Source organism: Protopterus annectens, chromosome 3.part0, assembly GCF_019279795.1.
Source record: "Protopterus annectens isolate FY-2018-M chromosome 3.part0, PAN1.0, whole genome shotgun sequence".
Lineage (NCBI taxonomy): Eukaryota > Metazoa > Chordata > Ceratodontiformes > Protopteridae > Protopterus > Protopterus annectens.
This window is the reverse complement of record NC_056731.1, coordinates 62396697-62415369: the sequence shown is the minus strand read 5'-3', so window position 1 is coordinate 62415369 and position 18673 is coordinate 62396697. Positions and strand designations below refer to the sequence as shown.

At 37.4% G+C, this 18673-nt stretch overlaps 1 protein-coding gene across 2 annotated transcripts in view; it reads left to right on the top strand.

The window, feature by feature from the left end:
* The window catches only part of GABBR2 (gamma-aminobutyric acid type B receptor subunit 2), a 3943409-nt gene that overhangs the window by 2865659 nt on the left and 1059077 nt on the right, over positions 1–18673 (top strand). For both annotated transcript variants that reach the window (XM_044064587.1, XM_044064586.1), the window contains exon 9: positions 17067–17147. In XM_044064587.1, coding sequence (XP_043920522.1) covers positions 17067–17147 — 81 coding nt within the window. The remainder of the gene's footprint in view (positions 1–17066; positions 17148–18673) is intronic.

Genomic DNA, 18673 nt, shown 5'->3' with positions numbered 1-18673 from the left:
CCTCTGCTGTGGAACAGACTCCCCATCCACATAAACAAAGTTTATTCCTGCCCATATTCAAGCACAACTTGGATCTATGTACGGAAAACAAGACATTTATCCCAGGGCTGCCCCCTGTACTATTAATGTACTATTAATGGACAGAGGCAACTCCTAAATACTTAATGCCATGCATGGGCCCCTCAAATTATCTATGGTATGATGCCAGTTATTCTTATTAAGGGCAATAGATAATTATCGACCATGGGTAAGGCCAGTCTCTAACAAAACCGGAGAAACTGGCTAGGCTTAAAATGGCCGTGAAGTGCAGTTAGCATAGTACTTACCTATGAACCTATGAAAGATTTAGTTCTGTCAAGATAGTACCTTTGTTCTCTGTGAACATCCAAGGTGTGGAATATCCTTTCTCCCTCATTTTTTTGGTTCAGGAAAGAAAATTGGGAAATGGATAGTTTGGCTTAAAGTAAACATGGATACCACTTTAGGCATAAAAGAAGGATTAGATCTCAATGAAACCCTGTCTCTGTGGATAATGAGACAGTGTTGACTTACCATAAGATCTTGTAATGCAAATATTCTTCTTGCAGAGGTCAGAGCAATCAATAAAACAGTTTTCTATTTAAAGAACCTCAAGTTAGCCAAATTAGCTGGTTCAAGTGGAACAAGTGTTAGCTTCTCTAACACTAGACTGAGATCCCAAGGAAGGTCGATCGGTTTTCTTGGAGGCCTCTTATGTAAAACCCCTTTTAAAAGCATTTTGTTTTGACATGATAATATACTGAAAGATAAGAATTCATGGGCAGGAGTTCTGAAATGGCCGATAAATAAACTTTGATGGAAGATTAAGAAAGGCCAAAAGATTGTAACTCACACAAAAATTATAAAGCCAGATAAACACTAGCCTTGAATAGATGTTGGTCATGTCATTAGCAGCAACTAGAAAATCCTTTCTGTTTGCAAATACATAATTTTATAGCAGGCTTTCTTGCCCCATTAGTACCTGATATGCGGCCTAAGTAAGCAGGTACCGAAAAGGAATTAAGACCCTATCATCCAGGCAGTCATTTGAAGTTGATTGGGGTTTGGGGGTATCAAATACCCTTGATCTTGTCTGAAATCTATTCTTTGAGGAAGCTTACGGTAATTGCCCATGGCCATTTCAAGAAGAAGAGAGAACCAGTTTTGACAGGGCTGAAGGGAGTTGCCACAGTGATCTTGGGGGATTCCTTCTGAATTTTCAGATGTACCCTGTATATCAGTGGAAAGGGTGGAAAAGTATACATGAACATTCCTTTCCGAGGAAAGGAAAAGGCTTCCAGGTTTTCTTCCATAGAGTCCTGGAGCAGAATCTTATCAGCTGATTGTTCAGAGAGGAGGCAAATAGGTCTGCTTAAGGAACTCCCCACAAATGAATCAGATATTGGAAGCCCTCCTGATCTAGCTTCCATTCATGAGGCTATTCCCTTGTCATGTTCACCTTTTTTGCCTCACAATTCCCTTTGACAAAATGTAGAATGCCTATATGGTGAGCTTGTGCTGTGAAGCTATATCCCAAGCTAACATGACTAGTCTGCATATGGGGTAAACCTGGTTCCCCCTTGCTTGTGGATGTATCACACCACTGTAGTATCACCTATAACTTGAAGTCCAGGGGATCAAAGATGATTCAGAGATTTAAGTGTCTTGACAAGTACAAGCATATATTTTATATTTATGTGCCTGCATCTGTCCATGTGTCCCACATACCTTGCACTTTTATCCATCCTGAAACCACTTTGCAAGGTGTCTGCAGTTACTGGCTGCTTTGGAGCAGGAAGAAAGAATGGGAAATCTGGATTTGGGGAAATTTGCTGTCTCTGCCAAGTGATTTCTCTTCTAATACACTCCAGTATTGGAATTTAAAAAGACAAAAGTTGTTGATGTAGGACCATAGCTACTTCAGATACCATTGTGTTTTTCTCATGTAGAGTCTTGACAGGAGTATCATTAGAATCACATATGCCATGAGATCCAAAATTCTGAGGTATCCCCTTGCACTGACTGAAGTCTGAGTGGAAAATCTTAGAAATAAATCTAGATAGAGATCTGTTTTTTCTGTGGAAGAAAAGCTGTTTGATCTGATGTGCCAAGCTGACACCCCAGGAACACAATTCTGTGTGAAGGAGTCAGAAAAGACTTACGAATGTTCTTTTGAATTTCCAACTTGTGTAAGAGATCTTTCTACCAAGTGAGAGATTTCTGACACTTTGAAAAAGACTCTGCAAAAGATAAGGAAGTCATCTAAATATGGAAAAATATGGATACTCTGTAGCCTGTAATGAGCTATACCTGGAGCTACACACTTTGTGAGCACACCTGGTGCAGTGGCTAGTCCACGTGGTAAGGCAGAGAACTGATAATGTGATCCAGACACACAAAACCTTAAAAAATCTGAAGTCTGGATAAATAAGGATGTGATGATAAGCATCTTTTAAATCTAGTGTTACCAGAAAACATAAATAAGGAAGAAGAGGTAACAGCTTGTGAAGTGACATAATTTTTTCCTGGGAGAGCATGTGTTGAATAACAAGAGGAAATAAAATAGTCTGGACTGGTGGATGAAGATTATCCTCCCGCTGCTATCTATAACATTAATGAACGATCTTCAGAACCTATTTGTCTGAAACTATCTGTTGTCAAAGAGAAAAGTAGCGATGCATACTTTCTGGAAGTGAAATGGAACTTTCAGGATGGGAAGGGAGACAAGATCCCTTAAGTAGTCATTCTGATTTGTTCGACTATTCTTGGTTTTGAAGGGGATTCCTGAATTCTTTTTGGAACCCTTTTCCATTTCTTTTATTTACCCACATTTTGTCAAGACTGTTTATTTTAGTTTAATTTTTTTTTGCCAAAACTGAATAAGGGGTTATAGAATCCCTCAGAAAATTTGGAAAATGAGAGATGAAAAATCTGTGAGATTCCCTGTATCAGCTTACCCCTGTCATCACACTTTTTGATAACCTCTGTAGGACAAGAACCAAAAACAAAATCTCTACCCAAAGGAGAATTTAAAATTTCATTTTTCCATCATCTGGGTGATACTGAGAATGCAGCCAGGCAGACCTCCTCAAAACAGCACCAGTGGCCATAGCCCTGGAAGACCTTTCAACTGAGTCATGCACACAAAGTAATCAATGAGTTGTGACTTTTAAAATCAAAAGTTGCAGAAGCACGGACTTTATTCTCATTCTTATAAATTATTTTTCCATCCATGTCAAAAAGAGTAAGATTGGAATTAACCAAGTGTTTATCAGCAATAGGATTAACTAGAGCTGTAGCCACTGGGTCACTTTCGGAAGAGTTATCTGCCTTTTAAGGAGGAGCATGGTGACTCTCAGGAAAATTGCAGGCAGTGACATGCACATCCTGCAGAGCTGACAGAACTAGAAGAACTGGTGAAGGTTCTAGAAATTCCTTCTGTATCAGCTCATAGGTTTTTCTGAGGGAAAGAGAAACCTAAGTGTTCTCCCATGAAAACACTGGCACATTATTGAAATATTCTCAGAGAAATCAGAGGTTGAGTTCTCCTCTGATTCTTAATCAGAAAACTAAGGAGAAAACCCTGCATCTGTCCCTTCATCTTCCTTTCCAGATTCAGAAATTGAATCTCTTCAGGAAAAGAATTATCCCTCTTTCTTTTACCAGAAACCACCTTATAAGAACGACCAATCACCTGACTTAAACCCTACACCAAACTCAATAAACTAATGTGTAAATAAATTTGAGAAGAAGTAGATATATCAATGTTTTTCTATTTCTTTTTGACTGGAAAAATGGGGACAACAGTGTTACTAATAGCAGCAGCAAGTTCCCCAAGGATTGGCACAACAATCTGACCAAACAGGAAAGTCTTCCCTGTTTCCCTCTTTCCAATCCCTTGCCCACTGAGGGGAACCGCATAGTTGCAGAAGACATGGCTAACCCTTAGTCCATAGTGGGCATATGTATATATCAGAGGGATCTGGAATAAAACATGAGTGATCTGAACAAGCAATGGACACAGCAGTCTCCTTTGTTCATTGTTAAGTCGAAAATGGTACCTCTTTCATGAGGGAAAACAAGCAGAAAAAGCTGGTTAAAATTGAAAGTCATTAAAGTCACTTTTTTCACATAAAAAGACAGTAAAAAGCACTTAAAAGTACTTTGCCAGCTCCAAAAACTAAAATTTTCACAATTTCTCCACAGAAGAAATGATTTTCCATTACTCTAAACAATTTTTAAAGTGACAGGAAAAACTGCACTCCCATTTAAATTACAGTTAAATCTTGTGACAATCCATTTAAAAGTTAAAAAATCCAAAGTAAGAAAGCTGGTTAAATGGAAAGTGGCAAAAACAGTTCAAGACAAAAAATAAAGTCACTAATCCAAAAGCGTAATAAGATTTTAATATAAAAGAACAAAGCTTTCAGACATAAAAGTCCTTCATCAGTGTTTAAAAAAACGATTAAATTCAACCATCATTTAATACAAATTTAAAAATAATCACAACCACCCTACCAACGTAAGATATCAATTATGTTAGCAGTCTTCACAACTCATATTTAAAAATATATTCTCATAGATACATCCAAACATATTTAATAACTATCATAAATCATGAAATATATCTTTTTAAAAATAATGCACATATATATATATATATATATATATATATATATATATAATATAATATAATGCATATACATATGAAGAACAAACAAAATTATAGACCATAAGTATATAGTATCAGGTAATTTTTTGCTGCTTGATTCTTAATATTGGTTTCAATGCAACCTGTTTGTTCAACCCTGGATGGATATCTGCCTGCATACGAATAATCCATTCGTATTCCTTTACTTCAAGTCTGTTAATATCACCATGTCTTAGGCTAGGTTTCAGATACTCTATAACTCTAAATACAAACTGATGAGAAATTCCCTTCTCTTGTACGTATGTCGGATTTATGTTCTAGAATTTTATCTTGTAGCCTTTTAGAACATTTACCTGTGTGGAATGCTGGACAGATGGTACAAGTCGCTAAATAAACAATCATAGTAGTATTACATGTGGCCATACAATTAAATATATATTTTCTTTTACTAGAAGGATGTATAAATTCATTCAGTTGACCTATATTAGCACAGCAGGAACAATTGTAACATGGGATGGTCCCTTTCTTTTGAAATTCAATACCTTTTGGTTTGTTTAAAGAAAAATCTTTATAACATAAATGCTGTTTTAAATTGTTAAAGTTTTTATAACTAAACATAGGTGCATTAGGTGACCATCTTTCACATCCCTGAATGTACTGTCATAATTTTATATGTACGTATTATGATAACTGAGGATGGTTTGAATATATATCTCCACAAAAATAGCATGCATGCTAAGCATGTCTTTAAAGGTGTGGCTAAAAGCCAGTACATGAGAGCTAGTAGATTGAAAACAAAATTAGATCTATGTATGGAGCAGATGAATGAAATGACTAATGATTTTGTAATGAAAGGTTATGATATTAATGAAGTGATTTGTGCCAAGGATGATGTTATCTCACTTAGGGATGGTAAAGCAAGGCCATTTTTTTCACAACAATCTAGGGATATACATGGCAAGGGTGTACCTGAAAAATCACAACCATTAAGATATACTATGACATATAGTAGAGCCACTGAGGATATACAATGTATTATCAAGGAAAATTGGGACATACTTTAAACTATTGCATCTCCATGAGTTTTATTTATTCCTAAGGTTGTTACATTTTAAGGCAGGGAGAGGTCCCTTTGCATTACCTCTCATCCAGTTCAGGTACATAGGAACTGAGATCATATTCTCCTGCTGATGATGATATTATATTGTGTGATAGCATCTGTATGTGTGCTTGCCCTTATAATTGTCAAAATTACCTCTCTACACTTACTGTATAGGCTACCTACAACTCTTTGTTAGAGTTTTTACCTATAAATAACTTTGAAAGCTGACTATGCATGTAATCTGTTCTGTCTTACCAGTTGGGTATCTTAAACAGTGATGGCACTCATTACCTCTCAAAGCTTTTGCAAAGAAGAGAAACCTGCACAGTATCATCAGAAAATGTTTACTTTACTGTATGGATTGAGGAGTTGCTGAGCTGATGTAATACGCATATGTAAGTGTACTGATATTATTACTGTTGTTTTGGACTTCATGTCTGCCTACTGTTATATTTCAGAGTGAGATTTAATTGGTTTCCTAAGATTCTGTAGACTAGTGATATACTCTGGTGATCCAGTTAGCTTGCATTATTAGTTTGTTTTCAGGGCATAGGTCTAAACTATGAGGCCATATTCACAAAGGGCTTGTGCCATTTTATAGCAGTAATTACCATGAGAAAGTGCTTTTAACTCTGACCTAGCTGCATGTACTACAGCTTTATAAACATCTGCATGACTATTAAATGCCTAAACATTTATTTCAGTTGTATATGTAGCCCCATAATGTGCAGCTAATACACCAGCTCATGGTAATTAATGCTATGTGATGGCATTGGCCCTTTGTGAATAGCCCTATCTACCTGTCTACTATGTTCTTCTCATCTAGATCTCACAGAAACTATAATGATTCATAACATCCTCTGTAGCTTCAGCTAGTTTCTATTCATTTTTTTTATTTCATCCATTTTAAATAAATAGTTGTATTCCTGTATCATTTGAGATTGAAGTAGTCCAACGGACATGTTACTTGTCTCACCTAGATATTAATCCTACACTACTGTATACCCAACTTTCTCTCTGCATTGTGACTTACTCGTTACTTTTTCTTGTACATATCCATTCTTTCTTTCTCTCTCACTCCACTGACGTTTGTAGATTATTTATGTCTCCAATATACTTTGTACTCATTTTTGTAGAGTCTTACTTCTCTAACAGCTTTTGCTTACTTGTCATAAAATTCAGTTCTCCTTTCTTTCTCTTATTCCTTGAGAGTTCTAGGTAATTTCCACATAATACTTTTATAAATTAAAAATAAACAAATGAATAACTACTTCCTTCATATTTGGGTATATTTTACTTTTCCCATCTTTAATTCAGACTTGTTTTCCAGGCTAAAATATTGAAAGCCCTTCATTTTGATAAAAAAATCTGCCTTGGAACAGGTTACTTAACTTCTTGAAGACTTCCTCCGGAAACCCCTCTGTTCCCTGTAACTTCTGTTGGTCTTCCATGCTTTCTTAGCTGCAGTGTGCCAGCATTGCAGGGCTTAGCCCACATTACTTCTGTACAGCACTGCAGATATTTTCTGTTTTAGCTCGTTTGGTCTAGAACACATAAAGCAATGCCTAGATGCTGATGTTTACCTCAACTAGTTTGTGCTTTAAGATCAGAGAAAAATATCTTTGTCTTATTGCAAGCAAAGTGGAGAAAATGGACTCCACCATACCTCTCAAGTGTACCTCATTATGAGGAACGTACCTCATTTGGGGTCTTAAAAAGTTCATGTTCCTCGAAGTTCCTCAAAGTTCCACATTGAAAGATTTTGTCCCACATTCAGTGTTAGGAATTTTTTTAAGTAAAATCCATAGTAAATAGAAATTAATCATATTAATTCATTAAAGGATCTTCTTTATAAGTAAAACCAGCAAATTGTATCCATCCTATGACCTTCCTAGTTGAAGTTGTTAGTAAGCCATTAGTATGTGTTCCACATTTTGCCCATTTGTTCCACATTATGAAGGCAAGTGTTCCTCATTTTGGAGATGGAAGGTTGAGAGCTATGGACTCCACTCTTCAAGTGTTATTGAAAGTTAAAGTAGGGCATGTTTATGACTATAGAAAATGGTCTGACATTATTAATCCAGTGTTAAGGATGTACACCATCCCTTTGAAGATGTGAAGATATTTTTTTTTATTTTTAATAGGAATAGTGACGAAATAAAATTGACCAGGTACAGGCAGATAGACAAATGGAAATAGACATGTCTTCTTAGAAATTCCTAGTAAGTAATACACCTAAGGCAAAGTTCCACTATAACTAGCTGACAGGTGTCTTCACTGTGGCTACAGGCAGTGCAGCAGGTAAGACAAATAATTTCTTATTTGCATTGCTATGTAAATAGTCTCTTGGGATCACTTAGCAAAAATGAAGAGCACCCCAGCAATCTACTGAGTCTCAGGCAGGCTAAAATAGCAGGCCCTTCATGCAAACAAATGGAAGTGCAGGTTTTAAGAAATGACATTTCATATCATGGGCATGTGATTGATAATAGTGGTCAGTATAATAGACAAGATAAGTCAAAAGTACTACAATAGCCACCAGACCATGAATGTGTCACTTAGGACTAGTAAACTGCTGTGGAGAGTTTCTCCCAAACCTCTTAGCAGTTTTAAATTCAGTGAATGCATTGGCACAGAATGATTTCCGTGGAATTGCGAGGAGGACTACACACTTGCCTTCTGGGAAATGAAGAAAGCAATCACATTGCATGTAGAGCTTATCTGCTTTGATCTATGCCTCATCTTATGAATCAGTGTAGGTGTTGCTCTTGTTCATAAACTACAAAACAGCCCAGTGCATTTGCTTCAGTTATTTTGTAGTTCTGGTAGTCACTGAATAAAGCAGAATACAAAAGTTGGCTGCCTGGGTGAACAGGCTATTACACTCATCTGGAAAATGAAGCAATTCATCTATTACATTGTGTGGAAAAAGGGATTGCATTGGTTATGGACCTCTAGTTGCTACTATTTTTATTCTGCCAAAGGAAAAAAGTTTCCATGGTAACTGCAGAGAAGTTGCAATGTCAATTGCTGTTACTATGGAGACACTTGCTTAAACTTCAATATAAGTGGACCAGCACAATGGAATTGCTGATGGAGTGTCCTGAATGCCATTCTACATATCTGAGAAAACAGTACCCAAACAGCAACAAAGACTCATTAGTAAGACAGATTATGAAAGAGTGACCCAGAGACGATAACTTGTATGTATCCTTACTGCTAGCAATGAACAACTGTCCATATATTAAGAGACCTTATAATGAAGATTTAGAAAAGTAGTTCTAGCCAAGCTACATTCCAAACTGCTTTAATACTGTACCTTAGAGGCACCAAAGAAGACACATTTGGTCAGAGCATTGCTTGTTGTCCATTTAGTGGTAAGGATACTGTTGATATAGCCAAAATATTCACAGAATATTATATCGTTCAAATTGAACCACCACTAGACCCGCCCCATCTACAAAAGTGATCCTCTAGACCTTGATAATGTATTTCTACTGACTTTGATGGTCTTTTCATGGACTAACCTGTCCTCTAACTGCAGTGGATATGCACTCATAATGACATGAATTAATATGTGTGGGGTCAACAGAGCATGAAAAGACAGTATCAGCAATATAAACAGTGTTTGCAAGATATGGTTTACCTGAACAAGTTGTTCTGAAAACATATTCCACAGTTTACATCAGAAGAATTAAAAATATTTTTGACAAAATGGAAATTAAACATTTTATGTTACACTTCAGTCCTAATCTGTAACAAATGCAGTGCCAGGTTTAGGAATAAACATCTTTGGTGAAATCTTGACATAAACAAGCTTTATTACTCTTAGTAACAAAGCAAAAGTACCATTCCAAAAAGTTAAAGTCAAAAAGTCAAACAAAGAGTTTAGACATCAAATCAAATCATGAACTGAAAATTGACATAGCTGTCAAGACAATCACGTCCTTTAACTGTATGAAAAAATATCCAACACTGCTAAGACCTGATATGTAGCAACATTACCTACTCAGTTCCTGAAGACATACCTTACATATTAGTAGACAAATTTATTTATAGTTTCACCTCATAATTTCCACCTATCACCTCATAATTTCCACCTATCATTCACATGCTTGACCCCATGTTGGCCTCTCCCAACAAGTATCACCCATGAAAAAGTCCTAAAGGTTTCCTCTGACATGAAAAACACTAGCTCCATGGGGGCTGACAGTGTCCCAGATTACTTCCTTGCCACTTTCCCACTTACTCAATCCACAGTCTGTTCATCCCCAGCTTTTCATCTGGTTGAAAGACTGCAGTGGTCATTCCACTGCACAAGGGAGGCTCCAACACTTATCTTGGAGACTATATACTCATAAGCTTCACAAGTCATGTCTGCAAGACACTGGAACACATCGTCATGGAAATCATGAATCAAATATTAGCAGTCTAAAATCTGTTGACCCAAATTATTTTGGGTTTTTGAAGAGTGGATATTTGCATAGTGACCTTCTGTATTAAAACCTTGGATGAGGGAAAGGTCAGCACACCCAATTTACCTTGACCTAGCCAAACCCTTTGACACTCAGTTATCATAGAAAGGCTTATCAAAATAAATGTAAACCCTTATGTCACACAATGGGCATCAAGCTGGCTCATAGAAAGAAATCAGAATATTCAGCTTGGGGGGTGCACTGTCTTAATAAAAGCACATTACCACTTGTGCACCCCCCCCCCCCCAGGCATAGATATGGGTCGATGTGTGTCTGGTATTTACTTCTGTGAAGTTAAAGATGATGTCAAGGAGTTTTGGTTAGCTAAGTTTGCTAATGATTGCAAACGTAGAGCCATCATCAACTTCTCTGGGGTCTCCTAAATTCTACAATAGAAACTACACATACAAATCAGTGGTACCATATCTATGTTCCAAGCCAAATGTGAAAAAAGTGTAATATTCTTTGTTAAACAGGAGTACCTTGGCTTCTATCAGACTAATGGAGCCCCCTCAAAATAGAAATGGTTATCAGAGACTAGAGCACATTTGCTGAAAATGAGCTGTCCTTTGACCAACATGTTTCCACCATTGTTAAAATCCTTCTATTCAGCCTAGATGATTATAAAGGGTGTTTCCTTAAGGTATAAGAATGTTATCATACCGCTCTCCCCCTCCTCTTATCAGGCTCAAAATTCAATACACTGCTCCCTTTGGCATGTATCTATCAAGATATATGATCCAACTTGAAAGGTCCTAACATTTCCTCAACAAGAAAATCAAATGCATGAATTAACTATGCAGAATGCCTTAGAGCCACATCTTAAGGATAACCTTTCCATGGTCTACAAGGCCTCAAATGACTCTGTTCTGAGTGACCTCCTTCATATTTCCAAGACTGGCAACACCATGAAAACCAGGATTTAACCTTTACTAAAACATAAACAGAGCCAGATGTTATGATGGCTACTTCATTCAAAGAATTCCTTTCCTCTTTAACAGACTCCCCTTTCATACCAAAAAAAATAGTTCCTTCACCCTCTTGAAACACAACCTGGATGACTGGAAGGGTAGCCACAAATTCTCAGAGAAACAGGTAACAAGTAGTGGAAATTGTACTGACTAGGCTACAAATGATCTACCCCTATCGATTACCTAGCAATAACCTCAAACCTTTGTCTGTATCTCACCACTCAACCATAAATGCACTGGTTAAAGGATGTGTACAATCATTCAAGAAGGCAATAAAAGCTGCGAACCTTGATGACAGTCCAGTGCAGCACAACACAAAGAAAAATTGTACATACAACACACGCATACAATTTGTCTTTTTGATTAGTTTAGTATTACATGCATCCACCTATGCGAAACAAAGCACTGTTGTTCTTAAATGGGAATTTGTGTTCTAGACTGGAGTTAGCAAAACCGTATGTAGACTAGAGCACACTGTGCATTTTATTTTTTTATTAAAGATATGCTGTTGATAAGTTTTACTACAGGTCAGCAAGTGCTGGCCAGAGATTACACAATTAACAAATAGTAAATTGGTAAATTGGCATCTAATGTATACTGATGACATGGGACAGTGGACATGAAGAAGACCTCTGTGACATTTCCGAAGTTCTCAGCAACAGTATTGTTTATAAACATTTGAAAGAATAGTCAGTTTTGAAAAACAGCATGAATAATAAGATGGTTGCACAGAGATGAGAAATGGCTGTCAAGCAGCAGTGGGAGGGACGTAACCTGAGCCACACCCTAAGATGTTGTCCATTCTGCCCTTTAGTCAAAGTCTGACAGAACCAAGAACATTTACAGAGGAAATAACCAAAACGTTATGCAATCCAGGAAGGATGACAGACCAAACCTTTGTCAGAGAGGTATATGTGATCAAATTAATTTTACAAAATCAAGTAATCTAAATGTTGGAGTCACTGTAATCCCCAACAAGGACATACAGAAATCATTGTTCCAACTCTAGAAGAACTTCAGAGATGAAGTCCTTGGACCTCATAGCAATACCCCCCTTAGAGGTCAAATATTAACTAAAGTGCATGATGATGATAAATGAGTATCAGCACTTTTATTTCTAGCAGTATAAAGCAGGACCAAGTAATATATATATTTACTAATCTTTACTACATGTCATCATTGTGAAACGCAAGTTATACCAACTGCATTAACTTGAACATATCTGGGATTCAATCACATTCTTTCAAATATTACAATGTCAGCTTCAGCTAGTTTGCATTTCATCTGGGAAATTTATAATAAAAGATGTAATATTCAATAATGGGTCTAATGCTAATGGTATGTTTCCTCTTCTTTTTTCGGATAAAATGTAAGGGGGTAGAAGCATAGAGTATGCTAGTCGCAGAACATTAGCTTACAGTTTTGAACTTATTTTAGCTTTGTGTCAGAGTGTTTGTTATGACAGTGTAATCATACAGTGTGCTAATGCACAATAGTATCTGTCTCTGCAAATGCATTAATATAATGTCCATACAAGTATAACAGAAATTGTTACAAGGTCTGTTTAAGTAAGTAGTTTAATATATACTCAGCAGAGGAAAGTATGGAGAGAGAGGATATGTTGAAAAATGTTTAAGTACTTCTGGGGAATTAAATCAAAAAGAATGCTAACACATAGAATAAACATGCAAACTCTTGAGCAAATGCTTTTAAGGTAGATGGAAGATAACATTGTAGTGATGTGACAAGGTATATTTTTACAGCCTAAGTTACAGATACAGGGAACAGGCTTCATAAGAAACCCAGTAATTGTAATATAATTTAAGAATCAAAGTATGCATACAACAGACAAACTTTAGAGGTGTGTCAAAATAAATATGACATTGGTTAAGGAATTTCCCCAAATCTATTGAATTCAGTGGGCAGACAGAACTAGTAAAGTAGGTGTATCTGATAATAGATTTTATGCTGTATGTTGCTCCTTTGTAAACATATATTTTATTTATGCTAAAGTCTAACCCTGCTTTTCATAAGAGTTTTTTTTTTATCTAATTGGATCGCCTTGCTGTAGGTTTGCATCAGACCTAAGACACTTGATGAGCCTTGGGTCCAAAAATCTTTCTCTGTCTGATTCCACAGATCACTTCCACTAGTAGTGTAAAGGGCTGCAATGTGCTCTTTAGTTTTAATGCATTGTTAGTTTGTGATTCTTAATCCCAGATGCTGCTGTTGGTGCATATGTCCCAATGTTGGCGCTGCACTGCAAAACTTAGAATCCAGACACTCCACAGACAGTAGTATGTCCCTCCTCTAGAAGAGCTCAGAGCTCCACCTACCTTCCTTCCTTCCCTCCCACTGGACAGGATCAAGTTTTGTAGAACGTATCCTGACATTGGAGTGCCCCAGTCTTACCTGCATCCTAGACAGGATCAAAGCCCCCTAGTATGTATCCATGAATTGGAATGCCCTCGTCCCCTCCACATCCTGGCAAGGGCTGGAGTTCCTTGTCTTTACCATCACCTAAATGGCACTCAGTCTTTGTCTTTCAAACTTGTTAGTGATTAGATATGCCTGCTTACTCCCACATACATTCTGGCAAGGCTGAAAACCTTTACACAAGCTTCATTAGTTGTAACAGTGACCAAGGTCATACCCAACTCTATCAAATTCCAACAAAAATAGAGGTTAACCTCCTAGCTTCCTTATGTCCTTTAACGGTTTGAATTCCCCAACCACCAGGATGTTACCGTCAAGCTTTATAGCTCCTTTGCTAACACTGGCAAAAAATAGAGCAGCGTCACCCTCCCTCCAGCAGCTAGGTCTGCTAGCAGTCACCTCACAGCCAACCTACCCTGTCAATGAAAAGTATAATCTACTTTCCCCAAAATCCATACAATACAATGTCTCTATATGCACAATTCTCTCCACTGGTAGCTCATTATGAGAAACATTTTCCATTTTGAGTTTAAAAATCCCATGTTTCTCACTATCCCACATTGAAAGAATCTGTCAAACATTCATTGTTAAATTTCTTAAGGATCTATGATAAATAATGAATAATATTAATTCAATAATAATGCATTTTTATAAATATAAAGTAACCCATTCCAACCATGCTGAATGTTTCCTAGCGAAGCTTTTCATAAGTGTTCCACATTTTCCCCATTTGTTCCACATAATGAGAGTTAGTGTTCCGCAATTTGGAGATGGAAGGTTGGCAACTATGACTCTAGGCCCTGAACAATTTGGGTTGCACCCAACACAGTGTGCTGCATGCTGACACATGGTAGATTTCCAGGCTGGGATTCTTAGAAATCAGTGCACCTTGCACTGCACTACTATGATTAGTTGCACCACTGCATGTATTTGCAATTCATAGTTATGCATCTTCCCACTATTATCATGGAGATTGTATGACTATGTACCACGCAACTGAGCAGTTTTCCATTGCTTATTTGAGCATCCTACACATAAGGACAAATTCCCTGCTCCACAGTGACAGACCAGCAAAAGAGCAGATGCACATCTAGGTGTACTTTGACAACTGTCAATCCAACTGTTAAAGCACAGAGGGCATGTCACTGACTGCAGAAATTCTTCTGAGTGATGGTGCATCTAATTACATCTGCAGAGAGAATGCGCAGGAAGGAACTGAAGAATGTTAAAGTGATCATCACTAGTGCTACACTGATGTGGTTTTGTGTCAGCATTAGGCTTAGACAAGGTAATATGCCAGACTGAGGAGGAGAAGGAAGAGAAATGGCAGTTAATATGAAGTGCAGAGGGGATGAGGTTGTGCCATGGAAGAGACAGGGCACCAGCAATGCCAAAACTGACCTCCACTCTAGCCAGCATACTATTTAAGATATAGAGAAGAGTTTTCATAATTGCAAAGCTCAAGCATATATGTGCATTTCCAAGGTGGCACTAATTTAATGTACCAATGTTTCAAGTAACAAATCACCTGCATGCAGAAAACCACAAAAGAGATTTGTCTTTTTTAAGTCTGCTGCAGTGGTATATGACAACTTCTAATGTGTACCATGGCCTTTAAATACTAACAAAATATAAAATGACACCATTATCTTCTCTTTGTTTTGCCTAAAACAGATATTTCTGAATTCAAATGTTGCATGTCAATTTTATAGCCTCCACCCAGCAAACCAAAATATTCATAAATTGTGGAAAAACATTATTTCACTGGTAATGCTGAGTCAACATAGCCAGCATGCATTCATGGGTCAAAGTAGTATGTCTTCCTTTTAATGGGTTTAGTGCCCCAGGAAACTGATATTGCTTTACTGACGCGTGTGTGTGTGTGTGTGTGTGTGTGTGTGTGTGTGTGTGTGTGTGTGTGTGTGTGTTTGTGTGTGTGTGTGCGTGCGCGCAAACATATATATCTATGTATATGTGCGTATTTACACACAAATATAGATACATATCAGATAGATATAACTACACTCAGATTGTGGATTCCTGCACAGACAGTCGTGGATGCACTCACATATTGTCCCTATAGCCCCCGCCCCCCCATCACACAAACAAACAACTATGCACGTATATTTACATTCAGTACTACTTAGTTTGTGCAGGGTAAGGTTACCATGCTGTTCCTAAACAGAATAGCCCATTGAAATGCATAGATACACATCACTACGTAGCTATATACACTTATTTTCTACACTATTCTTTTGAGTAATTAGCATAGTATGGAATACAGGACTTTCAGTAGGACTTTCATATTTCAATAAGGCACTGAAATTCATGCTGCCCAGTAGCATGGAGCTGCACTTCATGAAGACAGGGGCATGTGAACCAGAACTGGGCTACACAGTATTCAAACCACTCTGCACAGTTTTGTGTACTGGGCAACCTACCTGCCCTTCACACTAGGAAGTTCATCTGGGCATGGTCTCTTAGGTATTTCATCAGCACTATAGATCAACTGTGGGCAATTTTTTTTGGTGTAACTTAGGCAGTGTGAAGGGATAGCAAAGTGCTAGGGGGTGCAAATGACAAACACTAATCTGTCAGGGCAGTACTGGCATTCAGAAATGAAGACCAGTACTGCTTTTTGGTCAGTCCTGAATTGCATCAATGCATGTGTGTGTGTGTGTGTGTGTGTGTGTGTGTGTGTGTGTGTGTGTGTGTGTGTGTGTGTGTGTGTGAGAGAGAGAGAGAGAGTGCTCCTCAAGCATGACAGCACATTTTTTTGGCCCTCAAGTACAAGAGAACCATTTGCGTTTTGCCTCCATTTAAAGTTGAGGGGAGCACCAGTTCAGGGAAGGGCACAGGATGCCAGATTAGATAGTTACAGCTGTGTTTAGAGTCCACCTTAAGTCTGTTCAAGTGCTAAAATTCTAACCTAAGTCACGGTCCCAGCAGTGATCCTAATCACCTCTATACAGTATCATATGTGTCTTTACTGATGCATTAAATGACATGCGTGTCTACTTTCTAGTGTTTTCATTTCTGAGCACTTTTGCCTTTTTTTTTTTTTAAACAAAAGTGCAAATAATTTTAAAAAGTAATCTGTCACCTAATTAATGAAAAGCTTTTGTTTGAATATGATGTGAATCAAATCAGTACATTTCTAACTTACAATCAAAGAGTGGTCCTTCATTTTAAAGAAAAAAAACTGATGCACGCCATTACTCTTTCCATCTCATGGTCTGGGATTTCTAATGGGGGTAGTAACCACTGTGCTGTGAGATTACTTTTAGCGTTTTTTTTTTCTACATACTCAGCATGATACATTGAAATGAACTTGTACATTTATATCATTAAACAGAGTAATACATGGCTGGAATAAACTGTGACAGACATCCTCTTCTTTTATATTTTTGCAGAAGGCCAGGAAGTGAAGGTTGGAGACTACAATGCAATAGCCGATTCATTGGAACTAATCAATAACAGCATCAGGTTTCAAGGTAGGACATTTATGATTTCTTCTACCTGCATACTAAATGGACAAGGCATAAAACTGTATTAACTTCACTGCAATCTACATTAAATGTTATCTTCAGTCTTGCCAAAGAGAATAGCGATGAAATGTGTTATGAATGAAAATGTAGTGCACGCATCGCACACGTTGTATTAAAACACGTGTTTTATATGGAGTACCACTTTTATGTGTCTGCCTATAATCTTAAGTATACAAAGTAGTGTGACACTAAGTGAAGCTTGTATTCAGGCCTATGTTTCCCTTCATAATCTCCGGACACATAACTCTATAGCATTAAGTAGCAGTAAAGCAATTTTCTTTACTACACAGGCGAAAGTTTGTTACAGTGAATTAAAAAGGATTATTTTTAATTTCTGATGAAGAAAATTACTAGCTTCACATTTGGCATCTTATCATAAATTAAGTTTTAGAAATAATTTTCTATAATTTCCTACAGACAAAAATAAGCAAAATGTTGACTTACAGTAAAAGGTCCAGTTCTCACTTGAATAATTAAATGTAATTCAGAATGATGCTGTCCTCTTGGCTTCAAGTGACTGATGTATGTGTATACTGGAACGGTTCACTAACAGTGAAGTGGTCGGTATGAAAATCAACACTTTCGAATCAGAAGTCATGTTCCCTCAACGAAAATAGTGGATTGTTATGTGCAAGGAAAAGGGAGAGAGTTGAGTCACAAGAAAAAGCTCCCAGGTTAGAGGTCAGTCAGAGTCCCCATCTTCATCTATGATCTTGAGCATTAGCTAGTGACTGAAAGGATGACACCATGCATGGAAGCTATGGATATGAGGTTCCTTCACATAGTTGCTCAGATCACTTTCTGTGACAGAGTTAAGGGCTTGTCGGTATTGGTGGGGGGGACCACAGACTAGAGCCACTGTTCTTTGGCTTGTGAAGTACCAGATGAGGTAGTTTAAGCTACATGTGAAGATTCCTCCTGGATGTTTCCCATGGGAGATGTATCAGACATGGTCCACTAGTAGGGGTTATTACAGCAGACCCAGCACATGATACAAACATTATTTTTAATTATAAAGTATATACCTTTTAATTCTAATGAGCCTGTTACAAGAAGCCACATGCTTTATGATATACCTTTCTTCTGGAGGGTTCAGCTTGAGTATATGTCTTTTTCATGAAGGTTAGCACATACCCTTAATGTTTCTATCTTATTCATTTACTATCCACATGGTATTAGAAATGAGATCAATCAAAGGAAGGCTTTTAAGTGAAGCAGACCTCATCTTATCAAAATATGAAAATGCATGTAGACCAAGTGAAATCCTAGTACACAGTTAAAAGAATTAATCGAGGAAAAGGGTGCATGCCAGATAAGAGTCAAATAAAAGACAAAAAGAGACAGAGAGAGATGCTTGTGCAATTGAAACTCAAACCTCATGTACTGGGTATGACTGCAAACACAAGAGGATGCTTTGTTCTAAGCTTGACATATTCAGTATTATCTGAGCTCAGAAAAGGATGTTTTCTAAG